This window comes from Dama dama, chromosome 33 (assembly GCF_033118175.1).
Source record: "Dama dama isolate Ldn47 chromosome 33, ASM3311817v1, whole genome shotgun sequence".
NCBI lineage: Eukaryota > Metazoa > Chordata > Mammalia > Artiodactyla > Cervidae > Dama > Dama dama.
This window is the reverse complement of record NC_083713.1, coordinates 4,265,056-4,289,062: the sequence shown is the minus strand read 5'-3', so window position 1 is coordinate 4,289,062 and position 24,007 is coordinate 4,265,056. Positions and strand designations below refer to the sequence as shown.

At 44.7% G+C, this 24,007-nt stretch overlaps 1 protein-coding gene and 1 non-coding gene across 2 annotated transcripts; one reads left to right on the top strand and one right to left on the bottom strand.

Annotated features, from left to right (window-relative positions):
* Positions 1 to 2,756: 2,756 nt before the first annotated feature.
* On the bottom strand, positions 2,757 to 21,007 carry PTPN18 (protein tyrosine phosphatase non-receptor type 18). The gene is made up of 15 exons (XM_061135639.1): positions 20,658 to 21,007; positions 18,515 to 18,623; positions 18,171 to 18,247; positions 17,996 to 18,091; positions 17,853 to 17,891; positions 7,348 to 7,416; positions 6,540 to 6,602; positions 6,179 to 6,321; positions 5,715 to 5,781; positions 5,560 to 5,637; positions 5,376 to 5,465; positions 5,031 to 5,119; positions 4,171 to 4,379; positions 3,668 to 3,742; positions 2,757 to 3,454 (listed from the first exon to the last, which is right to left on the bottom strand). The coding sequence occupies exons 1-15, from the start codon at positions 20,748 to 20,750 to the stop codon at positions 3,387 to 3,389; spliced, it is 1,365 nt and encodes a 454-aa protein (XP_060991622.1). The 5' UTR covers positions 20,751 to 21,007; the 3' UTR covers positions 2,757 to 3,386.
* Positions 12,901 to 12,973, top strand: TRNAG-GCC (transfer RNA glycine (anticodon GCC)). The gene has a single exon. It is a non-coding gene; the product is annotated as a tRNA-Gly (tRNA).
* Positions 21,008 to 24,007: the final 3,000 nt, after the last annotated feature.

The window sequence follows — 24,007 nt, the reverse complement described above, 5'->3', positions numbered from 1 at the left end:
AAAATGCAACAGTTATTGAAGACTAGAACCACTAGATTTTAAGCAGGAGAATGTATAATTAAATTTACTTTCATTTATTTTTATCTTAGGTACATGTTTTTGGTTTTGTTTTTGTTTTTGAGGATCATAGTTCCCTGACCAGTGATCAAACCAGTGCCCCCTGCAGTGGAATTCTAACCACTGGACCACCAGGGAATTCCCATGACTCAAGTAGAGCGTTTGATATTATTATCTCAACTATATGGAATTCTTTTTTATTCTAGGGATAATAAAAAAAAAAGTTAAATATTCCTGTGTCTATTGTAAAAATCCAGATTCACAGTGTAGGAGCAAAGTAGCCAAGATGGCATGGACAGGCTCTCTCACCCCATTATTTTGTAAATAATGATTATATAACAGCTGAGATCACTAATAGCACTGTGTGTGCCCATCACTGTGAGGTACATGTGAGGTATTCTCTTGGCCACGGGCTACTTTGCTCTGTAAGCATATATAAGCTCCACCTGAAAAAGGCCTTCTGGCTGCCTTATGGTGGTGAAGATGCATTATGGTTGTGTCCACTGGGTCAACCACGAGAGGAGAGAATATAGCATGTCTGCCGCTACAGTTGCTGTGCCAGTCAGGGAGAATAAACGCAATTGCAGTTCCTAGAATCCTTGAGTTTTCTTCCAGCCTCTTAGTCCGTGCCTTGCCTACCATGGGTTCAATGAACAGTGCACACAGTGAGGAAGAGTGAGACACACAGTTATGTATATAGCAGCAATATGATAAATATAATTTTATTGTCCCCATTTTATAGACTGGAAAGCTGAAGCATTGAGAAATTAAGACACTTGCTCAAGATCACACTAGTAAGTGACTGACTCCAAGCTATTCTTCATTATGATATAGCCCAGCTTGGTTTAAAGAAACAATCAAATGATGGAAAGACGCCTCTTCCTTCTGCCATCGGCCCCCTCTCCCAAGACACTACTTTTTTCCCCTTCTGGTCTCCAGAGCACAATGACAATGTTTCTGGCTTTGAGGTTGGTTTACACTCTAAACAACACCTTCAGTCTTCTTTGCTATTAGCAACTCCAGGGCCTCCTTTCTGTCTATTTAAATCAAGATTAGCTCCAATTTTCACCTGTTTCCCGTTAAGCTAGAGACTCCCTAGTTTCTCTGCAGTTCATAGTTTCTGCTGGTTGAACTGCTTCCTGTGCATAGACTATACACACTTGAAAAGCTGAGTCACTGTCAACGAGCACTGTTGTGGTCAAGGAAGGCAAATTTCATGCTCCTTCCACCAACACTCAAAGGGCAAATGACTTGTCTCGGTGCCTGTAGTGAATGCAGGGGCCTGGACTTAATTATGGTTGAACATTTCTTGAGCAGAGGCTAGGCTGTTTATATTATCGTTCACTGAATTCTCATAGTTACTGTATGAGGGACGTGGCCTGGTTAGGCAGGTGGAACGTGGTGGTAATGCTCATCACAGACACAGGATAGCTTTCCAACAGCTTGGGGGATGTACTGCGCTGGGGAGGAATAGCTGGCCATCCACCTAGATAAACCTAATATTGTTGGACAGACACTGCCAGAAGATCACATCAGGAGGGAGGCTCACAGAGCAGGATCAGGGTTTTGAAGCATCAGGTGTAAATTTACTCATCTTTTTGTCTACCTTGTGTTCTGTCTGGTTTGACAGTTTTATATATCTGGCTGGATAACCCATCTGTCTGTCCAGTTAGAGCTTTGTGCGGCTCACTGGGTGTCTGCTGTCTTTCTGGCTGGAGGTCTGCATGTCTGTGCTATGGGTTTGCCTGAGGATCTTTTCAAGTTGGCAGTCGGTCTGTCTGAGGTTTTTCCAGCTGAGTCTACTTGGAGGTTCACCAATCTATCAGTCTGAGGTCAGTACATCTAACTGTGAGGCTAGTGGGCTGTCTTGCTGACTGCAGATTTGTCTGCCAAGCTGGTGATCTGTGTGCATCTACTGTCCAGTTCAAGGGCTGAGGCTTGTGTGGCTAGCAGCTAGGGGTCTGACCTGTTGGAGTCCTTTCATCTGTCCAGATGGGAGTCTACCTGTTCATGTGGTTCTGGGTGTCTCTTCACCTAACTTGGGATATAGCTGGCCAGTTGCTTTGGGATCCATCTATTTCTCTGGTTGAGGATGGTGTCTCACTGTGGCTGAGAATCTTATCTGTCCAACTAGGGGTCCATCCAACCAATGGGATCCTATGTATCTGAGGGCTAGGAGCCCATCTGGCTAGCAGGGAGTCCATTTACCTGAAGGATTTGCAGCGTATGTCCCACTGGCAGATGGTCTGTATAGTGGAGGAGCAGGGGGGGTCCATCTGACTCATGTTACTTTTTCTGAGAGTCCATCTGCTTATCTGACCAGCTGACCACCTGGGAGTCCACCTGGCTGTCTTCCCAGCAGGAGATATATCAATGTGTCTGCCAGCTTCCATCTGTCTGAATGGTAGTGGGGGGTGAGGGTCCATCCATCTCTTTGTGTTGTAAGCTGAATGTCTGAGTGAGGGAGTCTCAGATACTGAAATGAACCAATCTTTCAAGTGGTCTCCAGAAGTCTATCTATCCATCATCCCCTTCACAACGGGTACCCGATCCTCAACGGGGGTTGAGTTTATTCTTGAGTCTGCTCAGTGTAACCTCACTAGCCATCATCAGCCCACTACCTCCCCAAGTCTCATGGTGTTGCTGAAACTCGGCCTCTGTTTACTGGTGCCAAACAGAAATGCAGAGACAGTTTTGGGTGAAGTAGAAAAGAGTAGCTTTTATTGTTTTGCCAGGCAAAGGGGGCCACAGTGGGCTAATGCCTTGAATACCATGTGGCCCACCCTAGAGGGGGTGGTGAGGAGTGTTATAGTGTTCAAGGAGCAGGGGGCGATCGTGGACCGAGCTCGTGGACGGCCCTTGGAGGGGTTGGCATCAAGGTTAAGTTTCAGCATCTTCACCTTCTGGTTCAAACAGTCTATAGGGTCTATGTTTTTGTTGTCAGCACTTTTTATCTTGTGGGGATCTGCTTCCTGTAAAAACAACTTAGGAGGGAGTTCAGTGATTCTACCATGTGGTAGAATTATAGTCTAAATTGTTACCAGTTCCCTAGCTCAACAACTATTCTTTGTTTCTACATCTTCACATTTCCAAACCATTAACTCTTGAGTCAGCATTTTACTTCAAAAGATACGGACACAGGGACTTGAACATGGTTTCAGTGCCTTGAATGCTATAACCACCAAGGCAAAGCCCCACGTCTTCCACGCTAAGAAACATTTATTTTGATTCAGCCCAGCACCCCCATTCCCAACACTTCACAAAGCAGAGCATGACCCTCAGCAGTCCAGGCACCCATGTGGAGCAACAGACAGGCAGGGGCGCAGCGCTCACACCCGGGTCCACTCAGCAGGCGGATCTCGGGGTCCTTTAGGCCTCCCGATGCGCAGGTTAAAGCCTGGAAGAGGAAGGGCACCATAAGGCTCATAAGAGAAGCTGAGGTGTGGATAGAAAGGCAACCGGTGGAAAATCATTCTCAGGCCTCCAGGCCCTCCTGGTTTGCTGCAGCCACATCCACAGGGCTCTGAGAATGTGAGCCCCCTGCCACCATCCCTGCCCCACCCCCGTCGCAACTGCAAACGGCCCCAGGAACCCAGGTTATCTGACTTACCTAGCCCACCACTCTGAGCTCCATCCGCCACGTCCTCATAGGCTCCAGGCCCAGCCAGGCCTTCGTCAACAGGAACTGCGGGCAGAAAACCACCCCAACAGGTCAACGCAGACGGCCCTTCAAACTCGGGCATCCTCCCTGCCCAAGAAGTCGGGCTGTGGGCTGCGGGTCCTGGCCCAGCGGGCAGGGGCGTGGCCAGGGGCGTAAGCAAGACGGAGCCCTCTGCCCAGACCAGGTGACCGGGTCAGAGACTGCGGCGGGGCCAGAGACCACAGCGTGGCCCGAGACGCTTCCGGGCGTGACCTGAGGACAGGCAACAGTCCTAGAGGCATGGCCGGGGAAACCCGAACCTCAGCCTTCCAGGGCGTGCTGGCCAGACTCGAGCTGGGGGGAGGGGAAGTCAGCGCGGCCTCCAGGCTCTCCAGAACCTAGCCGGAGAGGATCCGGAGGAACAGGTGGGGGACGATCCAACCCAGCTCCGCCCCCCGGCCTCCTAGACTTACCGCGGCCCGGCTGCGCGCCTCGCGCGTCCTCGGATGGCGCCTGGTGCCGCCAGGCGCGCGGCGTCACCTGGCTGTAGACTGGCGTGTCGTCCGTGCCGCGCGCCCGCGCGCCCGCGCCTGCCCCGGTGCCCACGGGGGCCGCACGCTTCTGCACCACCGCGTAAGTGTCGGCCATGGAGAGGGCCGGGGGCCCGGGCACCGAGATGCTCCTGCGGGTGCGGAGGGCGGGGAGGAAGTGAAACTTCAGCGCCCGGGCGGGGGAGGGAGGGGGCAGCTCACTGGGCGAGCGAACCACCGGCTTCCTTCCCGCCCGAGGCGGCACGCAGTGAAGGAGCACTGAGACGGAGGCGGCTGCTCTCTCGGGAAGGGGCCTCGTTTGTGTGTCCCTGTGGGCCCAGCAGGTTGGGCGGATGAAGGAAAGAAGGGCGCAGCTGGCAGGTGAATGGGGCGAGATGTTATTGAGGAGTGGTCATTTCTGTGTAGTTGTTTACTGAATAAATGAATGAGGAAGTGACATCTAAAGGGAAGGAAGGGAAAGTCTCAAAATGGAGAGCTGGTCTCAGACCAAGGGCTGAAGTCTGCCGCACCAGATGTGAGGCCTGACAGTTGGGCAGCATCAAGAAATATCTGCTGAATTAATGACTTGGGGGGAATGTAGGGGTAGGGGCAGACGCAGTGTGATCTCGGTATTAAAGAATCATCTTCGGAAAGGTTCCCAGAGCTCAGTTCAAAGACAGGGCTGGTGAATATTTGCTGAACTGAACGACAAGGATGGCGCCAGTGTTTCAAGGGTGAGGAAAGGGCTAGCCTCCAAGAAGAAGAAACTGGAAAGGGAAGACTCCAGGAATGGGGCTAGGTACCTGAGGACTCCGCTGGATGGGCGGGCGGTGGCATTCAGGGTCTGGGAAGTCCAGAGGGAGAGGGCGTCATCGTAGAGTGGGACACGATTCTGAGGGAAAGACAGGAGGGGAAGGGCATGAGGCTTCAGAGGACGCTGTCCAGGCTCCTAGTGGAGATCACTGTGGTCTCTGTGGGGGGAGCTTAAGAGGAGACACCCTGATAAGGAAGCGAGGAGGATGACAAAGGGAGACATCAGTCAGTCCCTGCTACTGGAAGGAGTCCAAGGGCTGGATGCTGCCATAGTGGTGGCCGTGGAGCTCTGCTCTGGGTCCTGGTCTCTGAGGGTTGGAAGGGGGCCTTGGTACCTCCTTGAGGTTCTGGTCATGACGGCTGGCATTCTGTAGCGCTGAGAGAAACATCTGAGCCACTGTGTGGTACAGGAACCTGTACTGCTCCTGGGGTAGTGGGTAGGGGGGAAGACAGGTCATTGAGGAGGGAAGACAAGAGCAGGAGGGATGTGTCCTTGGAACGGGGAGACCCTGCTCACACCTCTGTCTGTATGGCCATAGGCCGCTGCTTCCGAATCTCCAGGACCACACTGAAGAGGCTGAAGTTAGGTGGGATCATCTAGGGCAGAGAGCAGGCACATGAGAAGGACCTCGTGGGCACAAGACGCACACTTCACGTGCATGCCCTCTTCATACCTGGGTCAGAAGCAACTGTCTTACATAATCCACAGTGCACAGGACACCTGTTCGCCCGCAGCCAGCACTGACAAGGAAGAATCAGAGTGAGCTCGATCAGGGCCTTCCTGCAGCCCATTTTAAAGGGGACGTTTGGGGTGGGGGTGAAGGGCTTAATTAATGGAGGGGCCCCTGCAGCACTCTTTGGTCCCCAGTATCCAGGTTATAATTTGAAAGGAAAAACTTTTTAATTGCTGATATTTGTTTAGCATCAGCTGTGTGCTTATTCCCCGGCAGACAGTCTGTACTGAATAAATACTGACAATTTAAGTTGCGACTTTAGCAAGTGTGGCCTCAAGTTTCTCAAAATAGGCATTCAAGAAACTGCAAGACTGGCTTCAAGTCCTGCACTATTCTTCCCTGCCTCCCTCCCCAATTACCATCCCCTCTGTCTCACCAGATCCCCATAAAGCCATTTATTAAACCTGCAGTGGACACAGAGGGGGTTGGGACCAGATCCCTGGAGGTGCCGAGCTTCCTCAACCATGGCGAGCACGTGGTCAGGATTGCTGGGGACCCCTCTGTCTGGCCAGGACATATACTGCAGCTGGGACACTGAGCGGGATTCCTGAGACACAGAAAATGAGAGGCAAAGAATAAAAAAAGAAAGAAAAGCATATATTGAGCAACTCTTTCATGTCAGCCCTATTCTCCACACCTTCCATTTAAATGAAACAGATGCTAACTAAAGAGAAGGGCACTGTTGTTAATGCCCATTTTACAGATAGGAAAGTGGAGACAGGAAGCTCTCACCATGCGGGAGTCCCCCCCCTCCCCTTTCAGTACCTTCTGGAAGGTGACCTGCAGGGTCCTGAGTGTGATGTCTGGGTTCAGCCACATCTCCCTTGTCTGTGGATATGGGGCATGTGGGAAGAGGGCAGAGAAAAAAGATCACAGGTGCCAAAAGACACATTTTCAGACAACAGCATTTCTGATTAAAAATTTTAAAAAAGGAGTTCCCTGGTGGCCTAGCGGTTAGGATTCTGGGCTTTTACTGCCATGGCCTGGTTCAGTCCCTGGTCAGGGAACTGAGATCCTGCAAGATCGTGCAACACAGTCCTCCCCCACCCCCCACCTCCCCTCACCAAAAAAAAAAAAAAAAAACACCTATTTCTAAAAATTCATTTAGTCCAAATATCCTCCATGACTTATGTGAAGAAAATATTTTACATAAGGGAGAAAGAGAAACTATGAGCTAGTTCCAACAAGCTCATTTACAGTGAAAGAAAGAAATGTCTTTTGTTTTAAAACAAAAGTTTGCTTGTATTTTTCAGTACCAATTGTTTTTATAACCTATGAGAGATTTTTCTGAGTTCTTTTGAAATGGTAAGGGAAATAAGAATTTAAAGACCCTAACCAGGTACATTTATATTTACAGAGATAACCATGATAGTAGTTAAAATGCAAAATCAATATATAATGAGTTCAGACTTTTGCATGCTAATACCAGAGAGCTCCCTGCAGTGTGAGGGGGACTGTGGGGAAATTGTTCATTCTTTCAAGCCCAGCCCAAAAGCTTTTCACTCAGAATCTTCTGTGAAAGACAAAATCCAAGACTCCATAAAGTGCTGTTCCCACCTCTGCCCCAACTCACCAGAGTGATGCAGAAAGGCCCAATCTGCAGTGGTTCCTGTTGTAGGGCCCAGTAACGCTCACACTTTTTCTGCAAAAGACAAGGGGAAAAGGGCAGGGACTGAAGAGGGGAAGTCTGCCTCAGAGTTCATATTAACATGTGTACAACCTCTTGGGACAGCCCAGCTTGCAGGTGGAAGCACAGAGAGCAGCAGAATCTCATCAGATTAAACACAGACTCAGTGGAGATGTGAGGTTCTGACTGTGCAGGAGGAAGACAGTCCAGAATATTCTACTGTAAGCAACTAAAAACCTGGAAAAAAATGTATGAGCCACTATTTTCAGACACTGGTCCGCATGCATTTGCAGGACTGTGATCACTGAACAAAGGGAAACACATGAGTGAAACCCTATGAGTTCCCAAGCTTACTGCCTAGAGGCAGTAACCAGGCTGCCATGAAGGGTCTGATGATCCCACTAGTTGAGAAACCAGAAATCTTGGCTCAGGGAGGCCAGGACAGAGTTCTTGAAAGAACAGTACTATGCAAACAAAAGCAAAGAACTCCAGAAGTCTGAATGGGGTCCCCTTGAGTCTGATAATAATCTGGGCACATATGATATGAAACCCCATGAAGCTAGGAAAGAATAACTTCCCATGAAAGCATAATAGCTATGGAACTATAAGATGAACATTTCCTAGAGCTCACAATGGAACAGAAGTAATTCACATTTCCTCCAGCCAGAGTGGAGACCTGATTGATTAAAAAGGACATTCAGTAAGGAACAAGACACCACACATTAGTAAGTAGGATGAACTTAGTTCTAGAATAAAGGCTTCTTTAGATGCACCCTTAAAAAGCTTAAAAATAAACCTTAAAATGATCAAATATCCAAAAATAACTGCCTTCCAAAAAAAGTTGCAATACCTTTTTTAAAAAGTTCCTTTTTAAAGGAAAATAACAGGATCTAAAAATTATCAATACTTGTGTAAAATCTGGGCTTCTCATGTGGCACTAGTGGTAAATAACCTACCTGGCAATGCAGGATACATAAGATATGCGGGTTTGATCCCTGGGAAGATCCCCTGGAGGAGGAAATGGCAACCCACTCCAGTATTGCCTGGAGAATCCCCATGGACAGAGGAGCCTGGCAGTCTACAGTCCATAGGATCATAAAGAGTCAGATATGATGCAAGCAACTTAGCAAGTGTAAAATTTAAAATATTAAGCATCCAATAAAAATTTACTAGACATACAAAGAAGCAAAAAATATGACCTACACCCAGGAGATAAGTCAGTCAATAGAAAAAGACCCAATACAGATGAGGAAAAAAGTGGACAAAGACTTTAAGACAGCTTTTATAAATGTTCAAAGATGAAAAGGAAAAACATGAATGTGATGGAAAAGATATAAAAAAGACCTAAATGGAACTTATAGAGAGGAAAAATAAAATATATGAAATAAAAAATTCACTATCTAAGATATGTGAAAAGATGTTCGACATTGGTAATTATTAGAGAAATGCAAATTAAAATTACAATGAGGTACCACCTCACACTAGTCAGAATGACCATCACTAAAAAGTCTACAAATAACAAATGCTGGTGAGGGTGTGGAGAAAAGAGACCCCCCATACATTGCTGGTGGGACTGTAAACTGGTACAGTCACTATGGAAAACAGTATGGAGGTTCTTTAGAAACTAAAAAGAGTTGCTATATGATCCAGAAATCCTACTCCTGGGCGTATATGTGGACTAAACTTTAATCTGAAAAGACACATGCACACTGTGTTCATAGTAGCAGTACCCACAATAGCCAAGACATGGAGACAACCTAAGTGTCCACTGACAGATGAATGAGTGAAGGAGATGTATATATACACACATACAATATCCTCATCCGTAAAAAAGAATGAGATAATGCCATCTTCAGCAACATGGATGGACCTAGAGATTATCATACTAAGCAAAGTAAGTCAGAAAGAAAAGACAAATACCATATGATATCACTTATATGTGAAATCTAAAATCTGACACAAATGAACTTATCTACAAAAGAGAAACAGACTCACGAACATAGAGAACAGACTTGTAGTTACTGGGGGGAAAAGGGGTGTGGAGTGTGGGAGTAGCAAATGCAAACTATTATATACAGAATGGATAAACAAGGTCCTACTATATAGAACTACATTCAGTATCCTGTGATAAACCATAATGGAAAAGAATATGAAAAAAAATTCACTGCCTAATCACAGATTAGGGGCTTCCCTGGTGGTGCGGTGACTAAAACTCTATCTCCCAACACAGGGGGCCTGGATCAGGGAATTAGACCCACGTGCCACAACCTGAAGATCCTGAGTACCGCAGCTAAGATCTGGCATAGCCAAATAAATAAATTTTTCTTAAAAAAAATAGCAGATTAGATACCAGAAGATCAGTGAACACAAAGGCATAGCAATAGAAACTATTAAAAATGAAAAAGAGAAAAAGTGGAGGAAAAAAACGAACAGTATCAGATATCTGTGGAAATATATCAAGTGGCCTAATGTATGTGTACCTGGAGTTCAGAAGGAGAGGAGAGGGGAGAATGGAAACTATTTTTGAAGAAATAATAGCTGGAAATTTTTCCAAATTTCATTAAACCATGAGCCCACAGACCCAGAAAGGTCAATGAACCATAAAGAGAATAATCTGAAGATTATTAACACCAAGTTAGATCATGATCAAATTGCTGAAAAATCATAATAAAGAAAAAAAATCTTAAAACCATCATACACAAAAAGACATTAAATTTGAGAAATAAGAATGACAGCAGAATTTTGTCAGAAGCTTGCAAGCCAGAGGTCAATGGTGTTATGCCCTAAAAATGCTAAAACTAAAAATTCAGACAAAAGCTGAAAGACTTTATCATAAGCAAAACTGAAATATTAAAGTAAGCTTTTCAGGAACTTCCCTAGTGGTCCAGTGGTTAAGACTCTGCACTTCCACTGCAGGGGGCATGGGTTTGATCCCTGGTTGGGAACTAATATCCCACATGCTGCATGATGAAGCCAAAAGTAAATAAATAAAATTCCGATTTCTTCTTTAACAAAAAAAAGGTAAGCTTTTTATACAAAAGAAACATGATACCAGGTGGGATAATGACCTACACAAAGGGATGAAGAATAAAGAAAAAGGTAAATATGTAGCTAAATATAAAAGGTATTTCTCATTTTTAACATCTTTAAAAGATAATCTAGTGAATTTTACCAAAAAAGAAAGAATAGCAATCCTTCACAAATTTTTCCAAAAATTTGAAGAAGGAATATTTTATGAGACCAGTATTACTCTGGTATCAAAACCAGACAGATAGCACAAGAAAACTATTCAACATCTCAAGAATATAGACAGAAGAATCATTAACAAAAGATTATACACAGTACACAATATTGGTTCAAGATATGAAAGTCAATATATGAAAGTCAATCAGTGTCATATACCATAATAACAAAACAGAAACACATGATGAACTCAATAGATGCAGAAAAAATGAACAAAATCCAGTACCTTTTCATAATAAAAACATGAAAGGCACTAGACATAGAAAAGAAATTCCTCATTTTAAATTAAAAAGCAAAACCAACAAGTATCTAAAAAAAACCTACAGGTAACATTTAATGTTGAAAGGCTGAATAGTTTGTGCTTAAGATCAGGAACAAGACAAAGATGTTTGCAGTTTCTACTTCTGAACAATTTTGTATTGGAAGTTGTAACCAGTGCAGTTAGGAAAAAAGAAATGAAGCAAATAAAGGAGAGGAGGTGGGAGGGAGGAAGAAAGAAAAGGACAGGAAAGAAAAAAGATGGGAAGGAAGAAGAAAGAAAGGGAAGTTACCCAGATTGGAAGAGACAAAACTATCTCAACTTGCAGACAGCATGATGTTATATATAAAAGTGATATTAGATGAAGTGTTAATCACTCAGTCGTGTCCAACTCTTTGTAACCCCATGGAACGTAGCCCGCCAGACTCCTCTGTCCACAGATTTTTTCCAAACAAGAATACTGGAGCAGGTAGCCATTCCCTTCTCCAGGGGATCTTTCTGACCCAGGAATCGAACCTGGGTCTCCTACACTGCAGGCAGATTCTAGCCACTGGGAAAGCCCTATAGAAATCATATATAAACAACCCTGAAGAATACACACACACACACACACACACACACTATATTAGAGCTAAAAAGTGAGTTCAGCAAGGTTCAAAATACAAAATCAATACAGAAAAATCACTTGTATTTTCATGTAAAGAAAACTGTTGTTTGCAATATCTACCCTGAATTGATAGATTCAGTGCAATCCTTATCAAAATCCTAGGCTTTCTGATAATATTGGCAAGCTAATCTTAAAATTAATATGTTAACATCAATAAATGTGTTGTGGACACCCAAGGCTGCCCTCAGGTTTGATGATTCAATAGGAGGATTCACAGGACTCTGCACAGAGTTGTAGTCATGGCTACAACTGATCACAATGAAAGGATACAGAATAAATTGGCAAAGGAAAAAGGTGCACAGGGTGAAGTCTGCAGAAAACAAGGTGCCAGCTTCCAAGGGTCTTCACCCAGTAGAGTCACTTAGGATGTGCTCAACTCCTCCAGCTATGAGTTGTGACCACACAGGTGAAATGTCCACTGGGAAGCTCCTTAGGAATTCAGTGCCCGAGGTTTTTACTCAGGGACTCTATGTGGTATGTAGGCACCTCTGACTAGCATGGGCCAAAACTTCAGACTCCAGAAGGAAAGCAGGTGTCATATAAACCTACTGTCACTTAGACACATTGCTCATACAAATACTTCAGGCAAAGTGGGCCACTCTTACTGGAAATCAGATTTCCAGTTAAAAGCCAACCTTACAGGAAGGCCTTTCTAAGCATAAGCCCTTATGCTTGCTATGGTAACTCTTTTCTGCACAGCAAGTGACCAAGAATAGACAAAACAATCTTGAAAATAGAACAAACAAATTTGGAAGACTCACACTTCTTGATTTCAACACTTAACTACAGACCTACAACATGTTGTAGTACTGGCATAGTACTACAATCAATGGAATAGAATTGACAGTCCAGAAATAAACCTTTACATGTACGGTTGGTCAATTGATTTTCAACAAAAGACCAAGACCATCCAGTGGAGAGAGCAGTCTTTTTAACAAGTAGTACTGGAACAACTGGATATCTATAAACGAAAGAATGAATTTGGATCCCCTATCTTACACCATATACAAAAATTAACTCAAAATGAAAATGAATCAGAGACCTAAGCATAAAACACTTAGAAGAAAACATAGGAGTAAATCTTTTTGACCTCTGGTTAGACAGTGACTTGTTAGAAACAGCCCCAAAAGCACATCAAAACAATAGATTGGAAGTCCTCAAACTTATAAAATGTTTGTGCTTCAAAGGACACTGTAAAGAAAATGAAAAGACACCCACACAATGAGACAAATATTTGTAAATCATATACTGATAAGGGACTTGTATTCAGAAGAATTCTTCCAACAATAAAAAGACAAATAATCCAATTTAAAAATGGTAAAGGGGGACTTCCCTGGTGGTCCAGTGATTAAGACTCTGTGCTGCCAATGCAGAGGGCACAGGTTCAATCCCTGGCTGGGGAACTAGATCCCACACGCTGCAATGAAAGCTCCCACACACGGCAACTAAGACCTGGCACAGTTAAATAAATGAGTAAATTTAAAAAAAAAAAAAAAAATGGTAAAGGACCTAAACAAATACTTGTCCAAAGAAGACATACAAATGGAAAAATAAGCACATGAAAAGATATTTGGTAAATCCACATCATTAGGCAAATGCAAACCGAAACCATGAGACACCACTTCCCACCCATTAGGATGGCTAAAAAACAAAAACAAAAAGTAACATATATCTTGGTGAGTGTAAGGAAAAAAATGGAACCCTTGTGCATTGTTGGTGAGAATATAAAGTGGTGCAGCCACTGTGGAAAACAAAACAAAAACATTAAACACAGCATTGCCACATGATCCAGTGATTAGTTCTACTACCCAAAAAAATTGAAAACAAGGACTCAAAACAGATACTTATATATTAATATTTATAGTAGCATTATCACAATAACCAAAAGGTAGAAACAACCCAAATGTCCATCAAAAAATGAATGGATAAACAAAATGTGATACAAATATAAAACAAAATGTTATTCAGCCTTAAAGAGAATGAAATTTTGATACGCTCTGCAACATGGATGAAGCATGAAAACATGATAAATGAAATAAGTCAGACACAAAAGGACAGGTATTATATGATTCTACTGATATGAGGTACCTGGAATAGGCAAATTAATAAAGCCAGAAAGTAAAATAAAGGCTACCAAGAGCTGCAGGAAGAGTAAAGGGGAAGTAATTATTAAATGGATAGAGTTTCTCTTTTGGATGATGAACAAGTTCTGGAATTGGATATTGATAATGGTTTGAAACATTATGAATGTACTTAATGTTTCTAAATTGTACATTTGAAATCATTAAAATGGCAAAATTTATGTCATGTATATTTTACCACAACTGAAAAAAAGAAAGACACAACGAATACCACTTCATATCCAACAAGGATGGCTATAATGAAAAAGACAAAAATAACAAATTTTGGTAAGAATGTAGAGAAATTGGAAGACTTATACATTGCTGGTTGAAATGTAAACTGGAAAACAGTTTGGCACATCCTCAAAATGTTAAAAATAAAGCTTACTGTATGACCCAACAGTTCCACTTCTAGGTATATACTGAAGAGAAATGAAAACATACTTCTACATAGAAACTTGCACATGAATGTTTGTAGCAGCAATATTCATAATCACCAAAAAGTGGAAATAGCTCAAATTTTATAAAGTGATCGTGCTGTGTGTGCTTAGTCACTCAGTCATGTCCAACTCTTTGCAGCCCCGTGGACTGCAGCCCGGCAGACTCTTCTGTCCATGGGGATTCTCCAGGCAAGACTACTGGACTGGGCTGCCATGCCCTCCTCCAGGGGATCTTCCCCACACAGAAATCAAAGTCAGGTCTCCCACTCTGCGGGCAGATCCTTTACTGACTGAGCCATGGAAATATAAAACAGAAGGTCATCCAGCAACAAGAAGGACTGAAGTATTGACATGGGCTTCCGTGGTGGCTCAGTCAACACATGCTACATATGCATGAGCCTTAAAAACACTACCTTAGTGTTTGAAGCCACTCACCAAAGACAATGTGTCATATGATTGCAGTTATATGAAAAGTCCAGAGTGGGCAAATCTAATAGAGCAGGTAGATTAGCAGTTGCTTAGGATGGAGTTTGGTAGGAAATGGAGTATGACTGAAAATGGATATAGGGTTTCTTTACAGGATGATGAAAATATTCTAAAATTTATTGTGGTGATGGTTGTGTAACTCAGGAATATACTAAAAACAACTGAATTGCATACTTTAGATGGATGAATTATATATCTCAATAAAGTTTTTTTAATCTATATGAAAATAATAGCAGTATGTTGTGTAGTATATTTTAAATTTAGAACTAAACCTGTGGCAACAAGAGTCTGAAGCATAGAAACAGAAAATTGAAATATGCTATTGTAAAGTTCTCACATTTTACCTGAAATGGTATAATAATAGTATTTGAACACAGACTGTGACAAGTACATATTTCACTAAACACACAAGCACACAACACAGAGATAAAACTAATAAGGTAATAATGACTATGAAATGGAGTCAAAAATTCTCAGTAAAAAAGACAGAAAAGAAGAAATGTACAAGAACAGATGGAACAAAGAGAAAACAAATACTGACACATTAAACATGGTGATGGTTTAGTCACTAAGTCTTGTCCGACTCTTGAAACCCCATAGACTGTAACCCATCAGGCTCCTCTGTCCATGAGATTTTCCAGGCAAGAATACTGGAGAGGGTTACCATTTCCTTCTCCAGGGATTTTCCCAACCCAGGGATCAAACTCCTGCATTGCAGGTGTATTCTCTACTGCTGAGCCACCAGGGGATTCCCCCAACACATTGTTAGCCACTCAGTCATGTCCGACTCTTTGCGACCCCATGGACTGTAGCCCGCCAGGCTCCTCTGTCCATGGAGTTCTCCAGGCAAGGATACTAGTGTGGGTAGCCATTCCCTTTTTCCAGGGGATCTTCCCCACCCAGGGATCAAACCCAGGTCTCCTGCATTACAGACAGATTCTTAACCATCTGAGCCACGAGGGAAGTCCAACACATTAAATACTACACCAATTAAAGGCAGAGATTGTCAGACTGGATTTAAAAAGTAAGTATCCACAATATGATAGCTATAAGAAACAATTTAAAAATAAAAATGAGGAATTTCCTGATGGTCCAGGGGTTAGGACTCCATGCTTCCACTGCAGGGGGCACAGGTTCAATCCCTGGTTGGAGAACTAAGATCCCTCAAGCCTCGCAGTATGGACAAAAAATAAACTGAAATTGAACACAGATTTTAAAAAGTAAAAGAATAGGAAAGATAATCATGCACACACTAATCTAAGGAAGTTTAAATGGCTATATTAATACCAAAGTATACTTCAGAGAAAGGGTCATAAAAGAGACATTACATATTGAAGACAGGCTTGATTCATCAGGAGACATAATCCTGACTGTATAAGCACTCAATTATAGTTTTAGAGTACGTTAAGCAAAAACTGACAGAACTGAAAGAAAAAATAGATAAGTGCAAAATTACAGTTAGAAATCTCAACACTCATATATAATAAAACAGTTGAAGGTTTCAACACTCCTGTTGGGAACTGACAGAACATTTAGAGAAAAGAAATCAGTAAAGATATATAAGATACAATAAAGAAAAAAAAAAGATACAATAAAGATATAAAAGATTAAAGTGTCTTTCAAAAAGACACAATCAATTTGACCTGATATTTATAGAATACTCAACCAAGCAGAATACACATTCTCTTCAAGTGCACACAAAACATTTACCAAGACTGATCGTTTTCATGGCCACAAAACAAGTTTCAATACAAAGAACAATATAAAATATAAAAATATAAAATTGTTCTTTGACCACAATGGAACTGAAATTTAATAACATGAAGATATATGGAAAAGTCCCCAATATTTGGAAATTAAGCACAGCCATGGTCAAATACCATGTCAAAGAAGAAATCACAAGGGCAACTAGAACACATGTTGAATTAACTGGAAAAAAAAAGACAACATAGTTTATGAAATGTAGCTAGAGCAGTGTATAGAGAAAAATGAATGGCATTACTTACATGTGATAAAAATCACAAATCTATTATCTAAGCTTAAAGAACTAGAAAAAAAAGAGCAAGTTAAACCTAAACCAGAAGAAAGGAAATGATAAAGATAAAAGAAATTAATGAAATAAAAATTTAAAAATAGAGAAAATGAATAAAATTCAGAGCAGCTTCTTTGAAAAAATAAAACTAATAATCCTCTAGCCCAGAGACTGGCTGACTTTTTATAAATGGACAGATAATAAATCTTTTAGACTTTGTGAGCCATACAGTCTACCTAACTTGCAACTACTGATCTTGACAATTGTGGCATGTATACACTATGTATACCAATAAGCATGACTATGTTCTAATACATTTTTATTTACAAAATCAGGCAGCAGGACAGATTTAATACAACAGTTAAAAGTTTGCTTCTTTATTCTAGCCAGACCGAATAGCCAGGAGAGAAAGACATATCACAACTATCAAAATTAGGGATGAAAAATGTACATAACTACAGATTGCATAGACTCCATGATCAGCCAGCTATCCCAGCAGGCCAGGATGCAGAAACCATGTGCCTTCAATGTTGATATATATTTACTGAGTAACTAATTTATGCTTATGGGCAAAACAAAGATCCCTGCTCTCCTGGAACTTTGCTTCTACTCAGGGAGACAGAATAAACAATATACATAATGCATTTGTAGATTACCTTATATTTCATTCAGAAGTTGGTAAGAACTGTGAAGAAAAATGAAAGTAGGACCAGGAAAGGAGAGTGGGAGTTTCAAATGGGGTGAGGTCCAGGAAGATCTCATTGAGGAAGGAGCATTTGAGCCAAGACCTGAAGGTGGTGATGGAGCAGCCCAAGGGGGAAAATGTCCCAAGCGGAGGGAACAGACAAAGCATAGGACCTGAGGCAGAACAAAGGCCCCATTGGTTGGAGCATAGTGAATAAGTGGGAGAAACGTGGGGAAAGACATCAGAGTTGTACTGGGGAAGCCACAGTTATAGGGCCTTGTGGTCTATGGGGCAGGAAAATCAGCAGGAGAGGGTTGCCAACGTTGAAGGGATGAGCCCCACGAATAAAAGAAAAAAGATCATAAAAAAAATTAAAGCCAGTAAGAGTGGGCTTGGCAGAGCTACAGTGGGGGTCACTCCAAGAACCAGTCCCTTGAGTCACAGGATCAGGGGAGAGCTAGTGAGATTTCTCCTGTCTCCTGCACAAGGACATGCCCCTGAGAGGCTGAGCACACCTACCCGTCCATTCTCCATCTCCTGACAGGCCATCAGGATGACCTAGACATGGGGTAAGGGAGGAGAATCAGTTTAGGGGGTGCAGTTAGCAGGGCCAGGGGAGGACCCAGAATACTGGCCACACCTCCCCCTCCCCCAAAGCTGACCTTGACCCCAAATTCCCAGATGAGGCGCCAGAAGTCCAGCAAGGTGTGAGGCAGGGGTCCTTGCGTGGCGATGTAGGCCTGGCTTCCGTCTGTGCCCTGGTAAAGGCTAAGTTCACTATCGAGGCTCTGCTGTCACCTCCACCGCCTCTGCCCCTTTCCTGACTCCCAGCCTGACCCTGATGAAGTTGCCATTGATGTAGTCACCATGTCCCTCTTCCTGAAGCAGCGAAAGGATCACTCGTGTCTGATCGTCTGCCATCAGGAGGTGAGAAACATGGAGTTTGTGGGTGATGCGGCCCTGATGGCCTCCCAGATGAAAGCCAGCAGGGGATGGCACACCTTGGGGGATCCCATCGAGGTGCACTGGTGCGATGCTAGGGAGAAATGCAGCCACTGCAAGGCTCTGGGAGGGAGAGAGTTCTGGGAACCCAGTAGGACACAGGGACCCTGGCTAGCACCTGGATCCCACGGGGTGGGGGCACCGACTCCTCCGGGGGCCCCACCCCACCCCCGACTTACAAGGCACCACATCCTTGTAGCGGTTCTTCCTCACGTTCTCGGGTCGACTGCCGGCCTCCGTTGAGCGCACGTTTTCCGTCTTCCAGGCAGCTGAGCGGGCCCGGATGTCCTGGTGGGAGGACCACAAGACCCGGGGTAGGAAGAGAGTGAGAGGAGCCAGATCAGAGTCCTGGGACACTGAGGCTCTCACAAGGATGTGCGGCACGTGGCCGATCGAAGGTGAGCGCTGCGTCCAGATAGTGTAGAGCCTACTAATTACATTGATTCAATAACAGTAGCCATTCAGAGTGCCCTCTCTAGGCTAAGCCCTGTGTAAGGGCACTGAACTATCTGCAAGGTCCCTCCGAAGTGGGTATTACTGACTCCCCATTGTGTAGGTAAGAAAGCTGAGGCACCACATGTGTGAGTGACTTTCTGAAAGTGTCACCCAGGAAGTGGGTGAGTGTTGAACTTAAACCTCTGAGCATCTGTCCCTGTACCCTCAGTGTGTATTTACATCTTATCGTGAACAATAATTGTCATATATTATGTACTTAATATAACAAACATGATACACAAGAGGATAATATACAATGTATATGAATTAAATGTATAATATTACTTATGTAGATACTATTAGGAGCTTTAATACTGTTAGATTATTATGATCAGTGAATAGTATTGCCATCATCATCAGGTATTCATAATCATGACAATAATAAATAACACCTACCAAGCCACCATGAGTGCAAGCCACCATTCTAAGTGTTCTTACACCCATCACATAGGTCATTTAAGTCTTCATGGACACATTTCTGCAGTGGGTACCACTATGGATATTTCTACTACGTAGATGAGGAAACCAAGGCCCAGAGAGGCCTTGGAAGACTCCTGTGAGTGCAGGAGATTGCAGGAGGGTGGCCTCCAGCCACTGGCCCTGCTCACCACCCAGCTTCTGCATAGGGGTCCTCAGCACTGCTCACTGTCCCAGACTGGACCCAGACCTGGATGGACATGATGTCATGTACTACCTGGGTATTATATGTTTACATTTATTATGCACATTTCATATTGAATAAATTATATATTCTGCATTTATTACACATTTCTTATATATATTTATTATATATTTGTGTAAACAGATTTATACTTTTATCTATTACATTGTTTCTTAGAAACTTGAATAACTGCTCATTTTATAAATGATTATGTTTATTCTACTGTTCTGTGAAATTAATGTATAAATTATAATTTATGACCATATTTATACATATACACTATATATTTTATATTTACTAATACAATTATTTCATAAATCTGTTCTCTATTTCTATTGTACTTAATGATTATATAGTCATTTATTACTTACATATATTTATCAGACATTTCTAAATTTGAGATGCCACCATATATGATTCTAACACTATGTTATTATATTTAAAATATCTCAGTACTTGTACAGTGTGATGCCTACGACGCTGCTGCATTAACACTCCTTAAGTATGGCTTGCACTACCCCACTGTAAAGTTTAGGATTATTTATAACTAGTGACAAAGGCGCCTATAAAGTAAGCGCTCAAGATGTGCTAAGCGGTCTTTACCCACAGTGGCTATTTTAATCCTCAGGTCAGTTTCGTCACATCTCACCCTAAGAGAAACAGAGGCCAGAGAGACCGGATAAAGCGCCTCAGGCCACATCGTCTGTAAGAACTTATCCTCCATATCCTCACCGCAGCGGGGCCTCTTGCCTCTTGGTTCCTCTTTTCCCAGCCCCTTCCTCCCCAGGACCACAGTAGTGGCAGTGACCCCCGGGTCGTCTGGAGCGGCCGGGCATCGCGTGAGCGCCCGCCTTCTCCGCTCAGACACCGATGATACCGGGAGCGCAGCTAGGGCGCAGGGACCCGAGGGCGTGTGCGGCTCCGCCCGGGACGGCCGTGGACTTCGCCCTCTGGGACTCTGCAGGCAGAAGGTGAAGACAGGCAGGGAGAGAGTGCGACAGAGAGAGGTGCTGGGGAGAGAAAAACTGAGAGATCTGGAAGTGAGAAGACGACCCTGGACGCCGAGAGAGAAGCAAAGTGCAGCAGGGTGCACAGAAGAACAGGCAGAGGTCCGGACTGTCCAGGGCGAGGAGCAGGAGCTCGGCAGTCCACACTCGCCCACTCACGCTGAACTCGCCGGCGAAGACCACCCCATCCCTGCCGCCCAGTGCCTCCAGCTGCTCCAAGAAGCTCCGCGCAGCATCCAAACTGCGGCTCATGGCGCCGCCTGGGAGTGAGGTGCAGTCCACCTGTGGCGCTCCGCGCTCTCTGCTGGGGTAGACTCCGCTGAAGGCAGCCGAGGCCCCGCCTCAGATCCCGCCAGCCAATGGGAGTGCGCAGCGGCAGACAGGGCGCGCCCCTCGGCCAATGACACTCAGGGCCCGCCCCAGCCCCGCCCACAGGCTCCCGGACTTGGGGCGCGGGGCTCTTCTGGCTGCGCGTGGGGTGGAAAACTGCTCCGGCGCTACCATTATTTTGTCTCCGCGGGCTGACTGAGTCCCGATGGTCATATGGACATCTCCTCTAGCTTGGGCCCGGGGTCCACGCCCTAGCAGGCCGAATGGCTGCACCCTCGCCCGGCCTCCAGGGCCCGGTCTTCTGGCAGCTGGACTGTGTCCGGATCCCAACCAGGGTGGCGTGTCAGCTGTGAGTAAAGACGGCTGCCTAGATCGAGCTAAAATTCCTAACCGGGAAACCCTGTATTGAGACCTTACCCCGCACTGCGCTCGGGCGGAGTCCAAGGGAGGTTGGGAGAGGTAGCCGCGGGGGGAAATGACACCCGGGCACCTGAGCTGTGGGAAAGACAGATTTTCTTGAGGTTCCTTTTTTTTCTGGGTCGGGCCAGGAGGAGCTGAGGGAGCCAGGATCATCCTAATTTGAGCATCTCAAGCCTTATAAAACTTCCAGGAAACAGAACTGAGGTTTTGGGAGTGGGTTCCAGGGGTCTAGATGTTCTCAACGCTTTTAAGGATTTTTTTTTTTTTTTTAATCCTCATACTGTCGTCTTCAGAAAATGGGGAGAAGGCCAGAGGACAGTTGCTGCCCTAAGGCCACCAAGGGGAAGGCTGGAGAGTAGGGAGGAGCCAGGGGCCCCTGTCAAGGGCCGGTCAGTGTAGATGGGCTAGCCCATCCTTCACTTTGGAGGTAAGGAGTGTGAACCTAATTCATTAGGCTGTTATCAGGAATGTTGTCACAGACAGGCAAACTGTTTCTTAAAGGACTCGGGTCTCTGTTTCTTATCCCAGCCACTCAACTTCGACAGGCAGGGCGAAAGCAACCATAGGCCATATGTAAAGGGATGAGCATGACTATATTCCAAACTTTATTTGTGGACTTTAAATTTTAATTTCATGTGTCACAGTTTTGTTTCTTCGGTTGGCTGCAGGTTGTAGGTTGCCAATCCCGGTTTAAGTGACTAAGAAGGCAAAAAGCAGGTCAGTAGGGATGTTTCACTTATTGAGGGATCGAGTCGCTGTTGACTCAGTCATCTTTGAAAGTTCAAAGGTCAGTAGTGACCACCGAGGATGGACGTTGTCAGTGAGTTCACTGCAGGCCAGTGAGAGTTCCTTGGATGTTCATGGAGACTGTCAGTAGATATCAGTGACAGTTACTGGGAGGTCAGTGAGAGATTGAAAATAACAGGGGAGCCATTGGGACTTGGAGTGTTAGTTTACTAAGTAATTGAGGGGTCAAAAGAGTCAAGGAAGTTCATTGTGGACCCCTAACCAGGGCTCTATAGTGAATGTCAGTGTAATCATAGAGAAATCTTGGATGGTCTCAGGACTCAGTTGTTGGACTCAGGGTGGTGAGGTAAAGAAGCATCAGTGAACTTTTGAGAAAATATGGAGGTCCACTGGAGGAGTCACAGAGGTGCTTGAGCCCCTGAGTAATCATGGACACTAAGGGCAATCATTTGGGGATAGTGGACACCAGAGTAAAGGGGGAACATCCACTGCGGATCACAAAAGGGCTTTCTGAACCCTGCTAGTAGTGAATGTCATTGGATGTCAACAGTCACTGGAAACTGGCAACCTGGAGAGCAGAGGCAACACTGAGGGTCAGCGAGCCCTGCGTATCTGTGGTGGTGACTGGGAGGCAGGGCAGCTAATGCAGCAAATGGGTTCTGGCTAGTTGGGGGAATCTCTGTTCCACTAGGGGCTGGGGGTGTGTTTGTCCAACAGGATGGGGTATCTCTGTCTATCTGTCCCCCTGGTTTAGGGGACATCTGTCTATCCTTAGCACCTTTCTGATAGGCTGGGGTCTTTCTTACTGGCAGAGTTAAGACTGTCAAGCTGAAGGTCTGGCTGGAGAGTTGACTGGGTAGGAGGATGTCTTTCCACTGACTGTCTCTCTGTCCAGTTGTGGTGCTTTGTCTATTCTTGAGGGATTCTATCTTTCGGTTGGCAGATTCAGTCTCTCAGTTAGCAGGTGGGAGGGGTGTCTGTGTGTCTGAACACAGGTCTCTCTGGATGCCTGGCTGGTCATCTTCCCACCTCTCTTAAGAATCTGTCCATTTGTTTGGCTATCCTGCTATGTAATCTGTCTCTGCCTGGGATTTTATCTAGAACTCTGTCTTACCAGGGGTTTGTGTGTCTGTCTGCCTGTTTAGGGATCTATCTGCCTATCTGGCCTGTGAACAGGGTGGCTGAGACTTCAGTCCACCTGCCATGCTTCCACCATGGTTCACTGTTTCTGGCTGCACATTCACCCACAACTGCATACCCTCTTCCCTGCCCCACTCTTATGTCCTCCTCTTGTTAAGCAGACTGCCATCCTGACACTGGCCATCCCTCCATGTCTCTTCAACATCCAGATTCTCCTGGCTTGCCCTCCACTCAGCTCAGGCGTAGGGTGTGGGGGGTGGGAAGACCACCAAGACCTCCTCCAGCAGCCCCGGCTCACCCCTCTCCATTCTCCCAGAGAACTGCAAGCTGTGTTCTTGCAATGGGACTCACTGCTGCTGCTGGCCCTCTTGCACATACTCCTGGTGGCAAGCAGTGGGAGCAGCTGACACTGTCCTGCAGGTCCTGGGCACTCCCACCCACATGCTAGTCTGCCGCCTGCTTGCCAGCCCAGAGGCCAGCAACAGAGCCGAGTGGACAGGGTGCTAGAAGGTGCTCAGGGAAGTTTTCACAATACTGTGCAGAGCCCAGCCTAGGGTGTTACAAAGGGGAAATCGTAACGTTTAAACAGGAGACATCACCTTCACCTAGAAAGCTTGTGAGGACACAGTCTGAGACTACTGAAATCCCCACTGAAAAGTTCTTCTCTGACTTCCTTTTTTAACTAGGCCACAAGAGGGAAGAAGAAATTTGAAAAAAATTCTCCCACTGCTGTACTCTGTTAAGAACCTTTGGTTGGGTGGGCTTACCTATTGGCCCAGTTGGCAAACAGAAAAATGCCACTCACTCCAGTTATAAATGGCAGTTTGCATTCACCAGTGACTGGCGGTAACTGCCTTTGGGAGGGCCTTTAT

What these genes read in the sequence shown, in the direction of transcription:
- PTPN18 (XM_061135639.1), bottom strand. Translation starts at nt 20,750, where the DNA reads ATGAGCCGCAGTTTGGATGCTGCGCGGAGCTTCTTGGAGCAGCTGGAG. An exon ending in CCCCTCTGTGTCCACTGCAG is followed by an intron (nt 5,782 to 6,178) that starts GTTTAATAAATG and finishes CTTCCTTGTCAG; the next exon opens with TGCTGGCTGCGGGCGAACAG. An exon ending in CTATGGCCATACAGACAGAG is followed by an intron (nt 5,466 to 5,559) that starts GTGTGAGCAGGG and finishes CCACTACCCCAG; the next exon opens with GAGCAGTACAGGTTCCTGTA.